The sequence below is a fragment of the Vespula vulgaris genome, chromosome 5, assembly GCF_905475345.1.
Source record: "Vespula vulgaris chromosome 5, iyVesVulg1.1, whole genome shotgun sequence".
Taxonomy (NCBI): Eukaryota; Metazoa; Arthropoda; class Insecta; order Hymenoptera; family Vespidae; genus Vespula; species Vespula vulgaris.
Genome location: NC_066590.1, coordinates 1,439,767 through 1,454,109, shown reverse-complemented (window position 1 = coordinate 1,454,109; position 14,343 = coordinate 1,439,767). Strand labels below are relative to the sequence as shown.

At 29.3% G+C, this 14,343-nt stretch overlaps 5 protein-coding genes across 6 annotated transcripts; 1 reads left to right on the top strand and 4 right to left on the bottom strand.

The window, feature by feature from the left end:
* Window positions 1-130: 130 nt before the first annotated feature.
* LOC127064276 (meiosis-specific with OB domain-containing protein) lies at window positions 131-3,203 on the bottom strand. The gene is made up of 8 exons (XM_050995108.1): window positions 3,027-3,203; window positions 2,808-2,939; window positions 1,880-2,148; window positions 1,585-1,807; window positions 1,362-1,478; window positions 1,118-1,280; window positions 838-1,045; window positions 131-316 (listed from the first exon to the last, which is right to left on the bottom strand). The coding sequence occupies exons 1-8, from the start codon at window positions 3,145-3,147 to the stop codon at window positions 131-133; spliced, it is 1,419 nt and encodes a 472-aa protein (XP_050851065.1). The 5' UTR covers window positions 3,148-3,203.
* Window positions 3,204-3,402: 199 nt separating this feature from the next.
* LOC127064274 (YEATS domain-containing protein 4) lies at window positions 3,403-4,814 on the bottom strand. The gene is made up of 4 exons (XM_050995105.1): window positions 4,456-4,814; window positions 4,061-4,342; window positions 3,799-3,979; window positions 3,403-3,691 (listed from the first exon to the last, which is right to left on the bottom strand). The coding sequence occupies exons 1-4, from the start codon at window positions 4,501-4,503 to the stop codon at window positions 3,519-3,521; spliced, it is 684 nt and encodes a 227-aa protein (XP_050851062.1). The 5' UTR covers window positions 4,504-4,814; the 3' UTR covers window positions 3,403-3,518.
* Window positions 4,815-5,103: 289 nt separating this feature from the next.
* On the bottom strand, window positions 5,104-7,630 carry LOC127064270 (heat shock protein 68-like). The gene has a single exon (XM_050995098.1). It carries the CDS (start codon window positions 7,281-7,283, stop codon window positions 5,358-5,360), a length of 1,926 nt encoding a protein of 641 aa, XP_050851055.1. The 5' UTR covers window positions 7,284-7,630; the 3' UTR covers window positions 5,104-5,357.
* Window positions 7,631-7,989: 359 nt separating this feature from the next.
* Window positions 7,990-9,364, top strand: LOC127064275 (ATP synthase subunit O, mitochondrial). Its single transcript, XM_050995106.1, has 4 exons — window positions 7,990-8,154; window positions 8,367-8,411; window positions 8,547-8,657; window positions 8,808-9,364. Exons 1-4 carry the CDS (start codon window positions 8,134-8,136, stop codon window positions 9,252-9,254), a joined length of 624 nt encoding a protein of 207 aa, XP_050851063.1. The 5' UTR covers window positions 7,990-8,133; the 3' UTR covers window positions 9,255-9,364.
* On the bottom strand, window positions 9,363-13,736 carry LOC127064269 (WD repeat-containing protein CG11141). Of its 2 annotated transcripts, none has more exons than XM_050995096.1 (10): window positions 13,339-13,736; window positions 13,012-13,243; window positions 12,773-12,928; window positions 12,532-12,663; window positions 12,279-12,439; window positions 12,062-12,197; window positions 11,538-11,838; window positions 11,299-11,440; window positions 10,330-11,183; window positions 9,363-10,202 (listed from the first exon to the last, which is right to left on the bottom strand). In XM_050995096.1, exons 1-10 carry the CDS (start codon window positions 13,386-13,388, stop codon window positions 10,123-10,125), a joined length of 2,244 nt encoding a protein of 747 aa, XP_050851053.1. In that variant the 5' UTR covers window positions 13,389-13,736; the 3' UTR covers window positions 9,363-10,122. The 2 variants fall into 2 exon arrangements, with proteins under 2 accessions (XP_050851053.1, XP_050851054.1); XM_050995097.1 differs by having other exon boundaries at window positions 13,330-13,735.
* Window positions 13,737-14,343: the final 607 nt, after the last annotated feature.

Sequence of the window (14,343 nt, the reverse complement as noted above, 5' to 3'; positions counted from 1 at the left end):
TGTTTTTCATATCGTATATTAGAAGAAAAAAAAAACAGATTCTTTATTAAAACCGCCTTTTATTTATTTTTTCTTTTTTTGTCCTCTTCTTTTTTACTTGTTTTATATTTTATCTCATCGTATTATCTTTTTAAATGTTATGACTTTCATCCGGTTCATTCTGTTCCATGTTTCCTTCGGTGATTGGTCGTATAGATAAAATATTATATAAAGCACGAGGGAAGAGAGGCGTTGGTCCTAATATGTGTAAACGTACGTCACATTTTTCCAAGATATATTTCCATTTTAAATCTGCTCGTTCCGCTACTGTCATAGCCTGTATATCGTATAAAAAGATATATATATATATATATATATATATATATATATATATATATATTAATTATATTGTAATTAATTTCATTCAAAATTTTTGTTCCGAAAAATAAGTTGAGATAAAAAATAATCAGAGATAAAATGAAATACGCCGTGTCTGGCTATATCTGATGAACGAAAAAGACCTTTTGACCTCGTATGTATATGTGTATTTATATACATATACTGCGTAACGATACGTATCGGTAATATACAGGAAACCGGTTAACTATATTGCAACCATTCTGGTATTTCTCCATACTCTGTATTCCATACTCGTTTTAACTCATGTGCATACAAATATGTTACGGTTGAAATAATAAGAAGGTAACAAAAGGAACCAATCCCATAAAAATATGTATATCAATTAAATGTTAATTCTAATTAGAAAATAATTCTAACTTGTTATCATCGTTATAATTCTAATTGTTGATTTCATTTTTTGTAAAATTCTAATTCAAGATTTTGTAACAACGTTTTCACCTGAAATTCAGCAGCTGTGCAACTAAAAGCACATTCCGCGCCCTCTCCACTTAGTCTACAACCAATTAAATATCCAGTATCGTCTTTTAAATTTACTTTCACATTGATAGTCGTTGCGTTAAATGGTGCGCGAGTACCGTTGCCACATGGACAATCCAAATTCATACAAGAATCACGATTTTCGATCACCGGTCTTTTGCATAAAGCACTGTAAATTCGATTATTACTTTTATCATATATGCATATTATTAGAAAATTATATTAATAAAAACAAAAATACCATCTCGTTGATATTAAACCAGAAGTAGTATTGTCTACATTCATATCAGTTACTATAGCTTTCAAAATAGTTGCAAATTGTAATCTTCCTTCTTCGACGATCGTTCCTTGATTTAATCGTTCTGAAATTTCTTCTATAGTCATTACCGTGACGATTGTGTCGGCTATTTTATTACGATCGTAAAATTATAATCTCATTGATGTTATTTTGTACAAAAGAATTTAAAGAAAAAATTTGTTCTCACGATTAGGTACTGCAAAAGAATCTGTAGAAACAATATCTCGACTATAATGATCTACTGCTTTCCTTACGAGCTCCGCTTCTGGTATATTAGGATTCTCCATGATCAATGTTCTTCTTACTAAATAAATAATTTTATTATATCGTTAATGTTTTTGATGATATAACATGAAGAATATAAAAAATATTATATAAAAGAGAAATATAATAGAAAAATGATATAGGACCTATACTTATGACGGTTTTCTTTTTGAATTTATCAAAAATGATACGAGCGTCTGATAAAAAAAGAACCGTATATTTTGGTTGCCATGACGCTGCTCTTTCTACCCATTCGGTTTCCCAAAGTATGAAAACAATTGGTGAGTCGCTTGACCCGTCCGTTGCTTCGAAGTTGCGACATTTTAACTTTCTACCATCTCGTGTAACTATATTACGTTCTCCGCTGACCTAAAGTCAACGTTTATGATAATAGTTGAAAGATTATGTTCGAAATTTGAAAAGAAAAATAAGTCAACGTACAAACGTAATCACAATCAAAATGTCGACGTATTGATCGCATAAGTTATCTATTTGCTGCAATAGAAATTTTAAAGTTTGCAAACTTTTCACGCTTCTAGTTGGTATTGTCAATAACTTTTCATAGGTATGTTGTGTAGGTGCATCGTGTTTTTGTATAAGTGCGATACCTTCGTTCACTATTAATTTAAAAGGGATTGATACAAGAGGTACAAACATTTCGTCTCTATCCTCTGCTTGTCGAGCTATAATTTTCGCATTTATCACTTCAACTGTAATAATATTTTAATACGTACAATTATGCAATAATAATAATAATAATAATAATAATAATAATAATAATAATAATAATAATAATAATAATAAAATAACAACAACAACAATAATAATAATATACTAAAATAACTTATACTGACATAATATAGTATATATATTTAAAAAAAAAAAAAAAAAAAAGAAACACTCGCATGCACCTACTTGGCATTCTACGTGTTTATCTACACGGCCTTGTCATCAGAAAAGTTGAATATATAATTGCAATGTTCAAGTTTCCTTGAACGTTGATAAGAATATTTTTATCTACTCATAATATTAACAAATAAATTTTTTTAATAAATTTATATAGTAAATTAATTAAATTATTAAATAAATAACTATATAAAATGATTTCTATAAAATAACTTATAAACTTAAACACGAGTAATTTATTATATTAACTGTAAAGATATTTAAAAAAAATCATTTATGTATCTACTTATTTTTTTACTTTTTATCTGTATTGTTTTGTTATTTGAATAGTAAAATATCTAACTGCAACGTTCAAGTTTTCTTCAACGTTAGTAACAATATCTAATCTAGCCATGATATCTTATCATCCCTCATTAATTATTATAACCAAATTTTATATTAAATGGTAATGAATTGTACAAACCTACGGTACCTATATGAAAAGTGGTAACTAATTTTTTAACAAATTCCACTGTACCCCATACTGTTACATTAATAAAATCTTCTTCGGAATCTCGTAATGTAAATGTCCAAACTGCACGTTCGCCATTATTAACTACAATAAATTTGTTCAAAAATTATTGAATGACCATATTTAATAAATACATCAGAACGTTTATAAAGAAACAATGTCAATTCGTACATCTGGTTCGAGTAGCATCAAATGTTCTTACATTCAAACTATTAATAATAATTCCGATAACTAAAGAATTTACAGCGCCTGCTTTCAATGATCGTAATACTTGCTTACAAATTCCTGACATGTCGTTAAATTAATCTGTAATAATTAGAAGCCGTCGGTTGTGTTGAATCTCGAATTTTCGAATATGATTGTCATGTGAAGAGTGAACAGAGATATTTATGGCGGTCTTTTTAAAATTGACCAATCAGAAAGCGCGTTGCTTCATATCGAATATAATAATCGAAAATTCGATACGAATCGATAGTATTTAACTATAATGCTCTATACTTCATAGTTCCAAAAGTTTATTTTTAATTACAAAAGAAAATACAAAAAATTAGTACTATATGTACAAACGTTTTTTATTTTCATTTATTTGCTTATATATATTTCACTCTTAACTATAACTTAACTTTATTCTTAACCAATAACAGTAATACACATGTAAAAACATCAAGTTACTGACAAAGCTCCACCTGCCTTGGAAATCTTGGCTATTTCTTCTTTAAATTTAGATATAGTTTCTTTAGCCAATGTCAATTTTTCTTTCAGTTCTATTACTTGTAATCTTATTTTTGTCCGAGCTTCTATAAGTGCCTTCATTGTTGACTCCTTTTTAACTTCAACTATTTTGTAGAAGTATTATATAAGTATCACAGAAATTATATATATAAGAAGAGCATTTAACTCATCAAATAAATTTATATATTGTAATATTTAATCTTATACGTACAATCTGTATTGTGACGCCAAGTTCCAACGGTAATAGGTCTAGTAGTATTTAATAAATGCTGCATTAATGCTGTAGGATCTTGAAAAACTATTTCTTCATAAAATTCTGATACTAAACTCTTCTTTCCAAGCTGTATCTCAGGAGTTGATTGAAATAATTTTAATATGTGATATATAGTGACCTAAAATAATAATGTTTTATTAAAAATTTTTTATATTCTATGCAATAGCATATATATATATATATATATGTATATACATACAGGTCGTTCATTTGGATCATGAAAATATATTTTAATGACTATCTCAAATTCTCCCCAACCTGTTTCAGTCAATTCATAAGGGGGTTTTGTCACAATACGATTAGGATTGTTATAACTTTCATGTAACTTAAAATGTACTTTTTTAACATATGTTGACATATCCTCATTATGATATGGTTTTACATACACAGTCCATTGATGTGTATGACCATCTTCTTCTCTTTTTTTCCCAAAGTAACGAGCAATATTTCCATAAACTATAGGTTTAACTATAGTAACACCCTAGAGTAAGATATATAATAATTATTAAAAGTTTATCAAATATTGTAACTAATATATTTTAAAGAAGCTTAATATTAAAACTATTCTAGTAATTGAAATATAACCTAAAATACCTTAACTCTACCACCAGAATCCGGCCCAAATTCATTAGTACTTGCCATTATAAAGGTAAATATATAAAATTTTATATAAAAACAATTAACTGTTTCTTAATCTAATGTTCTTAATCTAATTATTATTAAAGAAATCTTGAATTTATTGAAATTGTCATTTTCTTATTTGGTAAATCGTTTTCAAGTTTGTATCAAAATAAAAAAAATTACATGAAAGTGATATAATTGACTTATCTCCAAAATTACACTCTTCAGTTTTAGACACACTTATAAGTTCATGAAAAAATGAATGAATAATATTTAAAAGGTTAATTAATTATTTAAAACTATGAGAACAACTACTAAGAGAGCCATCTATGGAAAACCGGCGTTAAACTAATACGTTGTTATCTATATTAATACATCACATAGTCAACTAGTACGATTGCTTGTTATTAATTTTTATTTCCCAAGAATTTTTAATTATACAAGTACGCGAGCATTTCATTATACAAAATGTAATTATTACATCCAACCATAATAATTATCGATCATAAAAATAATAATAACCAGTATACCAATCGATTTCAAGTATATATACATACCTTGGTCATAAATCTCCTATTTGAAAGAATTAAATAGGAAGTTTTAATGTGAAACAATAAGATTTACAATAATAAATAAATGCTTTATTTTACAATATTTCAATTTGTATCGCTGACATTTATATGTAAATCATAAATTAGTAACAGCAAATAATCTATAATTAATAAAAATATAGAAACAGAAACAAAAAAGTAAACTGTTATAAATATTTTATGTGAAACTAATGATGAAAAAATTAAATATAACGACGACAAATGATATCCAAAAAATTTTTTACATCCTAATCAGTCTTCAAGTATAAAGAAATTTAACATCCCTTAATCTACTTCTTCTACAGTAGGACCAGAATTATTATAATCATTATGTTGTCTATATTGACCACCACATTCCTGTTGAGATCCACCAACTCCACCTTGATGAATTTTCATCATGATGGGTGAGCACTGTTTCTGTAACTCTTCTAATTTGTGTTTATATTCTTCAATTTCTGCAAGGATATTATTATCTAGCCAACACAAAGTATCTTCGCATAATCCTTTCACTTTATTCTTATCACTTTCTGTCAATTTAGATCCACTATCCTCAATTGCTTGTTTCACCGAAAAAACATAACTCTCTAATTGGTTCTTAACAGCGATCTTCTCTCTCTGTTGCTTGTCTTGCTCTTTATATCGTTCTGCTTCTGCCAACATTCTATCAATCTCATCTCTGCTCAAGCGACCTTTGTCATTGGTTATTCTGATATTATTGCTGCGACCACTGGCACTATCCTTTGCAGTGACATGAAGAATTCCATTAGCATCCATATCAAAGGTAACCTCAATCTTTGGCACACCACGTGGAGCAGGCGCGATACCACTCAGTTCAAATCTGCCAAGTAAATTGTTATCCTTGGTCATAGTTCGTTCACCTTCATAAACTTGAATGGTTACTCCTGGTTGATTATCAGAATAGGTAGTAAATGTTTGCGTTTGTTTGCATGGTATGCGAGCGTTACGTTCAACGATATTAGTCATGACACCACCAGCGGTTTCAATGCCAAGAGATAACGGAGCTACATCGACCAAAAGTACATCCTGTAGAGTAGAACTCTTGGAACCTTCCCCAGTGAGTATAGCTGCTTGCACAGCTGCTCCGTAAGCAACAGCTTCGTCAGGGTTAATAGAAAGATTCAGTTGTTTTCCACAGAAGAAATTCTGTAGCATATTCTGAATCTTCGGTATGCGAATCGAACCACCAACTAGGACAACATCGTGTATGGATCGTTTATCCAATTTTGCATCGGCAAGTGCCTTCTCCACTGGTTCCAAAGTAGCTCTGAAGAGATCAGCGCAGAGTTCTTCGAATCGAGCACGAGAGACTTTCGTATAAAAATCAATACCATCGTAAAGAGCATCTATTTCAATCGTACCCTCCGTGCTCGAGGACAGAGTTCTCTTGGTACGTTCAGCAGCCGTTCTCAGTCTTCTCAAAGATTTGGGATTGTTCCTTATATTTTTCTTATACTTCCTCTCGAATTCTTTACAAAGATGATCGACCAATCTAGAGTCAAAGTCTTCGCCACCTAAGTGAGTATCGCCCGCCGTAGCTTTTACTTCAAAGAGGGAACCTTCATCGATGGTAAGGATAGAAACGTCAAAAGTACCACCTCCTAGATCAAAGATCAACACGTTCCTCTCTCCCTTTAGATTCTTATCCAAACCATAGGCGAGTGCCGCAGCCGTAGGTTCGTTGATGATTCTAAGTACGTTTAGACCGGCTATCGCACCTGCATCTTTGGTAGCTTGACGCTGGGAATCATTGAAATAAGCTGGTACCGTGATAACAGCATCTCGAACAGTCTGCCCGAGATAAGCTTCGGCAGTTTCCTTCATCTTAGTCAAAACCATAGAACTGATTTCTTCTGGATTGAATCTTTTGTTATCACCGCGAAATTCGACCTGGATCTTAGGCTTTCCATTTTCGTTTACCACTTGGAACGGCCAGTGTTTCAGATCGTTCTGGATCTTCTGATCGTCGTATTTCCGGCCGATCAAGCGTTTTGCATCGAAAACGGTATTGGCCGGATTCATCGCTACCTGATTCTTGGCTGCATCGCCGATTAAACGTTCCGTGTCTGTAAAAGCAACGTAACTTGGTGTCGTTCTGTTGCCTTGATCGTTAGCGATGATCTCTACTTTTCCTTGTTGCCAAACTCCCACACAGGAGTAAGTGGTTCCCAAGTCAATACCAATAGCAGGCATCTTTGATGTTTCACGTTTTTTTTTTTTTTTTTTTTTTTTTAATGTAAATTTACTATTCTATATTTTTTTCTGTCCTCTATATCTCTGTGTTTGAATAGCTTTTGCTTATTTCTTGCTGTTTAATCGCACATTGATCAGCTGATCGCAGCGAGTACGTTTTTATAATTCATTCCTAATCTCGACTGAGCTAGAAGCTTCTCGACGGTCAATTAACTCGGCTAAAACGAACATACTCGATTAAAACGTTTTTCTCGTGTTAGAACTTTTTCGAATCGTCTGGAAAATGTCTTCGAATTGAATGTTTCTAGGTTCAATCCTGCTTTACTTCATTGTAATTCTTTTTGTAAGTACAAATGAAACGATTTACGATTTATAAAGTTTCTCTTGTATTTCAAACAAAGGCGGTATTTTTAAAAATAATCGTTTAATGCAAACTCGCATCACTTTCGAGATTTTTCGAGATATTGATATCGATTATAAGTAAATATGTGATGAAAGGTTATTTCTTACATATTATTCGTAATATTTGTTATAAATTAAAATTGTGTGAAAAATCGTTATCATTTAGATTTATATTTTATTATTATAAGACGAATTATGATAGAATATAGTATAAATGGATGCGACATCTGTAAACTGTGTCTGATTGGTCGAATGTTCGAATACTTCATTTCTTTCATGGAAACTTCCAAAATGGAGAATTCTAGACGAGTTCTGTTGTGATATCTAGGGCGTAATACGTACTGTGAAATTGACCTGTGCTATACATTGCTATATATTACATAATATATGGATATAATCTGTAAAAGAGAGGCGAATTAGTTTTGTCTCGAATAAAACATCTGTAAAAATGATCGCCAGCAAAGTAATTGTAAGTAATTATTGTTTTAATCTTATTATATAATTTTTTGTAAGTAATTGAGAATGTTCGTAACATCTTTCAAACATCCTTCAAAACGAAAGCATTCGAGTATTTTAATAATTTAATTACAAATGTATTTTTTAATGTATGTAAAAGTAAATTAAAAAAAAAATAAAATAAAATATTTCTTATTTATATTTAGAAAGATATGATTATTTCAGGTTCGATCATTTTCATCTTCTTCCATCATACAACAATTGGTGAAGGTATATTTTTTTTCAATCAATACTATAAAATTATATAATTACATTTTCTTGTACATATAATCATTTTTATTCTCATTTATATTTCGTTTTTGTCATATTTATCAATTATTTATAAAAATTATTACTTTATCGTAGCCACCAGTTCAATTATTCGGTTTAGAGGGAAGATATGCTACTGCGCTTTTTTCTGCCGGAAGCAAACAAAAGACACTTGACACGATTGAACAAGATTTAGACAAATTACAGGTGTTTAAATATAAATATTTAGTTAAAAATTGTTCATAAATCTATATTTGAAATATTTAAGTAAAATGCATGTTTATATATGTCATTATTTGTTTTGTAACACTTATTTATTTTATTTATAATAGGCAATTATTATATATTTTTTAACAGGGTTTGTTGAAGACAGATGCTAAATTAGCAGAATTTGTAAATGATCCTACAATAAAGCGTAAAAACAAGGCTGAAGCACTAAAAGCTATCGGGAGTAAGATAACTCTCAATCCAGCTACTTCGAATTTGTTAATGTTATTAGCAGAGAATGGTAGACTTAATAAATTTAATCAAGTCTTTAATTCATTCAAAATTATTATGGCTGCAAATAGGGGAGAAGTAGTTTGCGAAGTAATTACTGCAAAAGCACTAGATGCTGATACTAAAGGTAAATTAGAATCGGCTCTAAAATCTTTCCTCAAAAAAGGTGAGACTATTAAACTTACTTCCAAAGTCGATCCATCGATCATCGGTGGTATGATCGTATCTATTGGCGATAAGTATGTAGATATGAGTGTTGCTAGTAAAATTAAGAAATATTCTGATATTATTCAGGCTGCGGTTTAAACATTTTTTACCTATTCGCAACAACGTAAAAAACCGTAAATGCAATTTAGGCAAATACCAATGTAATGTAAATAATTGAAAAATAAATACATATAAATTAAAAATTAAAACGTTTTAAAAATAATTCATTTTATAAATTAATAATCACATCATGTCTGGTTTATTACATTTTATATAACACTTGTATTTTTATCATTCGTAACAGCATCTTGTTTACATGCTTACAGATACCTTTGCATTTTTTTTACATATAATCATAATGATATTTGAATTTATTAATATAATTATTGCCAATATTGTTTATAAAAAATAACCACAAGCAATGGTTGTTTAAAATAATTAATGATCAGTGTTATACACAATGATATTTTTCTTTACTTAAAATGAAAAATTATATTTTACTCGTATATATGATAATTTGATAAAAACTCAAAAGAGTAGAGTATTATAGCTAAGTACGTGAATAGTAAAATACAATGTAAAAATTACTGAAATATAATACATACATACAAAATGTTATGTGCTTAATCTTTAACAATAAAATACTATAAAATAATTCTAGATAAAGTGAGGAAAAAAGTATTAAGATTTGAAATTTAGGACTAGATCATAAGTTATAATAAAACTTAAATATTAAATTAAATAAGTATGTATAATACATTATTACAAAAAACAAAAGAAACAATTTGTCTGCAATTATACCGTGTTTGTCATGTATACAAAATAAGTAACTTCCTTATCCTTGATCTATTATAAATGCAAAGTTGTATGCAAGGAAGTCGCATTATTTAAAAATTAATTTTGCGAAACAATTAAAAAATAAATCCTTTTACGATGTTTTTTTTTATCCATAATAATCAATATTATTTTACAACTTGGGATGTGTTTTAACCACAACCCAGTCTTCATCTTCAAGAATGGCTGATGCTATCACTTCTTCCGATAATACTGAAATAATAAGAAGAATTCCAGATAAATAAATGTAAGCTATTTTTTTTTTAATATTACAAAATAATAAAAATTTCATAATTCATATAATAAACGATTGAATTAATAAGAAATCAATGATATTTACCTGTGAATTGCGCTTCAAGATCATGATGATTTATTCCTTTTGAATGATGTGGAGTATCTTGTAAGTCTTCCAGAGTAATTAATTCTCGATCCTTTAACTTACTTTGTAGTAGTTCTTTTCTACATTCTTCAAGATCTTCTAATTTTTTTAACTCCGTTCGATAGCTGGCTTCATCATCTTCTGACTCAGTCAGTGTGTGATCACTGTCTTGATTATCTTCATTCTTCTCATAAATGTTTAATTCCGTAGAAAAATTATAGGATTCTGATAAGCATATAACACGTGAATCAATATCAATGAGATTAGTAACATTAGTAGTGTCAATTTCTTCATTAATAGTATCGGTGTCCTTCTTATATTTAGATAAATCAAGATCAAGAATATCTGCTAATAATTTTTCTTTATTCTCAACGTCACGTTGAATTGATTCTAGATTTCGCTTGGATGTTAACATAAACTCATCATCAATGCTTGTTGACAGATACGAAGAATATGTTATCTTGCTTTGTACTTCATTTTTAGCAGAACAAGATGCTTTATAAATCTCGTTACAAGGAAATACTTGAGGTTTATCTCTATTTTGTGACTTGCTGCGTAATTTTTTATTTTTTTTTTCTGGTGTGAAAACAACGTCTTCAAATTCTTGTTGACTAATTTTTTCGAATATTTGTCTTCTTAAATTTTGTTTTTCATCTTCCTTCTTTTTAGCTGCTTCCTCATCTTTTGCTATCTTATTAATATCCACTAGTAATCTTGTATCCAAATCTATTGGAACAACACGTGGTATTTCCATAGCTTCTTCTGCATCTGCTATAATGTTTGTTTCTGTACCAGTGTTAACATTTGGTGTAATACTGAAACATAATTCATCTCTTGATTCAACTATATTCAATTTTATAGTTTATATTCCACTATTGTGCTTATATAGAAAGAAAATAATGTACAAAAACAATCAAGCAAAAAACTTACCTCACAGACTGAATTATGCTAGTGGGATTAATTTTATGGAATGGAATAGCTGGCATAATGGCAGTTTCTCTAAGTTTGTTAGTAAGTTCCATTATACCGGCGGTAACTGACTTACTTAATTCGGGAAAAGGTGATGTGGAATCTATTGCATTGGAAAATATTATAAAAAATTTTTACAGTAAACGAATTATAAATTTAATATAGCAATCATATAATTATAATTAATCATAAGTTTTTACCTTTAAATGCACTGGTATCGGGAAAGTATGCAATACGTATTATATTTCTGTCTCCTTCCAAAATAAATATTTCGTCTTTAGTACAAGCGACGTCAGTAACTCGACGTACATCCGTTACAACAGATGTTATAGCAATGGTACGTGGATTTACGACATATATTATGTTATCGCTATATGTTAATAACAAATCTTCAGAAAATGGCAACATTATGCCAAATGTTGGCTCTCCACGGTTTTTCTTCGCACTTTCTGGAGCAGGATTTAATAATTTTACCTCTGTGTGGACAGACCTAATTGCATCCTTTCAAACAAACTTTAAATTACTATAAAAATTAATAATAATGAGAGAAAAAAGCTCAATGATAATTTGTAATTATAAGTATAATGTTCTATCGCGAATAATGTTTTCTATCACGTTTCTTATAATTTATTGCACATACACATACACATTAATATTTATTCTGAATTCAATTAAATATAATTTGCCTTGATGTCACATAGTTAAATCATAAAAAAAAGCGTACCTTAAATATAAGAGTTTTAGATACTATTCCACTTTGATCTGCTTCCCATAGTCTTAAACCGGGTCTACTAGCATAAATTACAAGATCTTGCGGGCGATTTTGGCGGAAGCCAAATACTGCACCCAACTTACCTAAACTGTAATAAACGATCTTTTCTTAGCTCTTTAGTTTCATATACTATATCTATTTATTATTTTAAATAATTATGAAAACTAACTTTTTGCGTTCCTTTTGGCCAACTTGTATCACTTTCCCTCCTTCATTTCTATTTACTAATATTGTACGTAATATTGTGGAAACTAATAATAATCCTTGCTGATAGTTCAGCTGTACAATAGAATATTTTTCATTTAACAATTCAATGGATTTAGAAAGATGCTGTAAACATATTAAATAGATATTATTTCTTAATACATAAGGAGACATTATATTATAAAATATTTACTAATAATTTAATTATGATTACATACCATATAAAAATCAATCTCTGTTAGTACCACTAAACCATTTTGATCTCCACTAAATAACTTCATGCCGTTCTTGGACCATTCAACTGTCGTCACTACACCTTTGTGTAAACCACTTATATTGTACTTCTCAATCTTACAATACAATACATATATTATTATTATAATTTGTTGCAGACATGTTTTTTATACCATATTACATGAAACAAAAAAGAAAAATAATAAAACTTTTCCATAATAATACCTGTTTCATTTGTTTCGGTTTCATACAATCAGGTAATGTATCAGGCAAATTTTTAGGTATTTGAAAAACTGTAACAACTCCATGTTCATTACCAGCTGCAACCATATAATCAACGGTTGATATAACTCGCAAACAGGTAATTTTTGAATTTATACTCTAAAATCATAATATTACTTTAATCATTATCACTTATAATAATTACATTTCTTTTTAAAATTATTTTAATTTAATTACTATACCTCACATCGTAGTTTCTGCAGATCTTGTATCTCTCTGTTGTACCAATAAATAATACCAACATTAGTTCCTACAGCTATGAATTCAGGCACTACATCGATGCAAGTAAAATTAACGTCATAAGTGAATAAACCATTTTGGATTTTAGCAGGAATTTTTTGTAAAAGTGCAGCAAGTGGGGCCCATTCTCTTAAAGGCCCAACATCTTCGCACATAGGGGTTGTCATAGCGCCACTGAATTTATATAAAAATCAATTGAATAGACTATATAAAATATATATTAAAGACTGAATTTATTATAATAGATTAGGATCATTTACTTTGCTTACGTAAAATAGACACACGAGATAATGTTTACAATAGATACATATACAATCATCAACCTTGTAAACGATTTAGCATCTTCTACCTATTTCAGTATAAGATAACAATAAACATTTGCTAAATGTCACATTGTTTTCACGTATAGTAAATTATACGCATTGTATGTAATTGACAAATCTGTCTAATACACCACGATGCTTGCAACGTTGTTCATACAACATATCACCTCTTTTATCATGTGGCCATAACGAGTCTGCGCAACCTAACCATAACCAAAGTGAATACATACATACATTTGTATAAGGACCACCTATGTGATTTAACTTTTCGGAATCTGTATTACCATCAGTTGTACAATAATATCTCGACGTACAATTACCATATATAGAATGTTCCATGTCAAGTACTTTACATAAATTTTAATTGACAAAATATTTTTATTCGCACGATAGATTGTTATACTAAATATAAAATTAATTTAAAGTATACATTTAAATTTCATTAGAGCTTTGATAATTACAAATACATGTAACAACGCGTATCATTTATATTTCAAAGATTTTTTATTCGATTGAATTATAATTATAATTGATTAAAAGATAGACGAATAAAATAATTTTTTCCATACCTCGAGAGTCACAACGTTACGTTGCAAGTAGATTATTGCTGTAACTCGTTCCAGTTTACTATCTTATCACCCCCAACTGACTCTGAAAAAAAAAAACGAAAAAACAATATTTTTATATTTCCACGGTCAGCATATAATGAACTTTTGGAATTATTTAAAGCTAATGAACAGATTGTACGAAACAAGAAATATAAGGAAAAATGTTATTGATAATAACCCACAAATCACCGGCGAATATCGTTCTCGGTGATTGTTCTTTGTTTCAAAGAAGAAATTCAAAATTACCGAGAATTCAGACAAGATATCGATTATCGATCTCGAATCGATCTTCCTGTTATTGTTAGAGAGAAATGATCGTAAGAAATATTAGAACACAAGGTCG

Excerpts from the sequence above, each read along its gene's own strand:
- LOC127064276 (XM_050995108.1), bottom strand. The coding sequence starts at position 3,147 with ATGTCAGGAATTTGTAAGCAAGTATTACGATCATTGAAAGCAGGCGCT. Across the intron at positions 1,479-1,584 it reads GAAAACCGTCATAAGTATAG|TAAGAAGAACATTGATCATG; the intron begins GTCCTATATCAT and ends TTATTTATTTAG. Across the intron at positions 1,046-1,117 it reads GGTTTAATATCAACGAGATG|TGCTTTATGCAAAAGACCGG; the intron begins GTATTTTTGTTT and ends TCGAATTTACAG.
- LOC127064274 (XM_050995105.1), bottom strand. The coding sequence starts at position 4,503 with ATGGCAAGTACTAATGAATTTGGGCCGGATTCTGGTGGTAGAGTTAAG. Across the intron at positions 3,980-4,060 it reads ATGATCCAAATGAACGACCT|GTCACTATATATCACATATT; the intron begins GTATGTATATAC and ends TTATTATTTTAG. Across the intron at positions 3,692-3,798 it reads TTGGCGTCACAATACAGATT|TTGAAGTTAAAAAGGAGTCA; the intron begins GTACGTATAAGA and ends TCTACAAAATAG.
- LOC127064270 (XM_050995098.1), bottom strand. The coding sequence starts at position 7,283 with ATGCCTGCTATTGGTATTGACTTGGGAACCACTTACTCCTGTGTGGGA.
- LOC127064275 (XM_050995106.1), top strand. The coding sequence starts at position 8,134 with ATGATCGCCAGCAAAGTAATT. Across the intron at positions 8,155-8,366 it reads TGATCGCCAGCAAAGTAATT|GTTCGATCATTTTCATCTTC; the intron begins GTAAGTAATTAT and ends TGATTATTTCAG. Across the intron at positions 8,658-8,807 it reads AAGATTTAGACAAATTACAG|GGTTTGTTGAAGACAGATGC; the intron begins GTGTTTAAATAT and ends ATTTTTTAACAG.
- LOC127064269 (XM_050995096.1), bottom strand. The coding sequence starts at position 13,388 with ATGATTGTATATGTATCTATTGTAAACATTATCTCGTGTGTCTATTTT. Across the intron at positions 13,244-13,338 it reads ATCTCGTGTGTCTATTTTAC|TGGCGCTATGACAACCCCTA; the intron begins GTAAGCAAAGTA and ends ATATAAATTCAG. Across the intron at positions 12,929-13,011 it reads TGCAGAAACTACGATGTGAG|AGTATAAATTCAAAAATTAC; the intron begins GTATAGTAATTA and ends TTATGATTTTAG.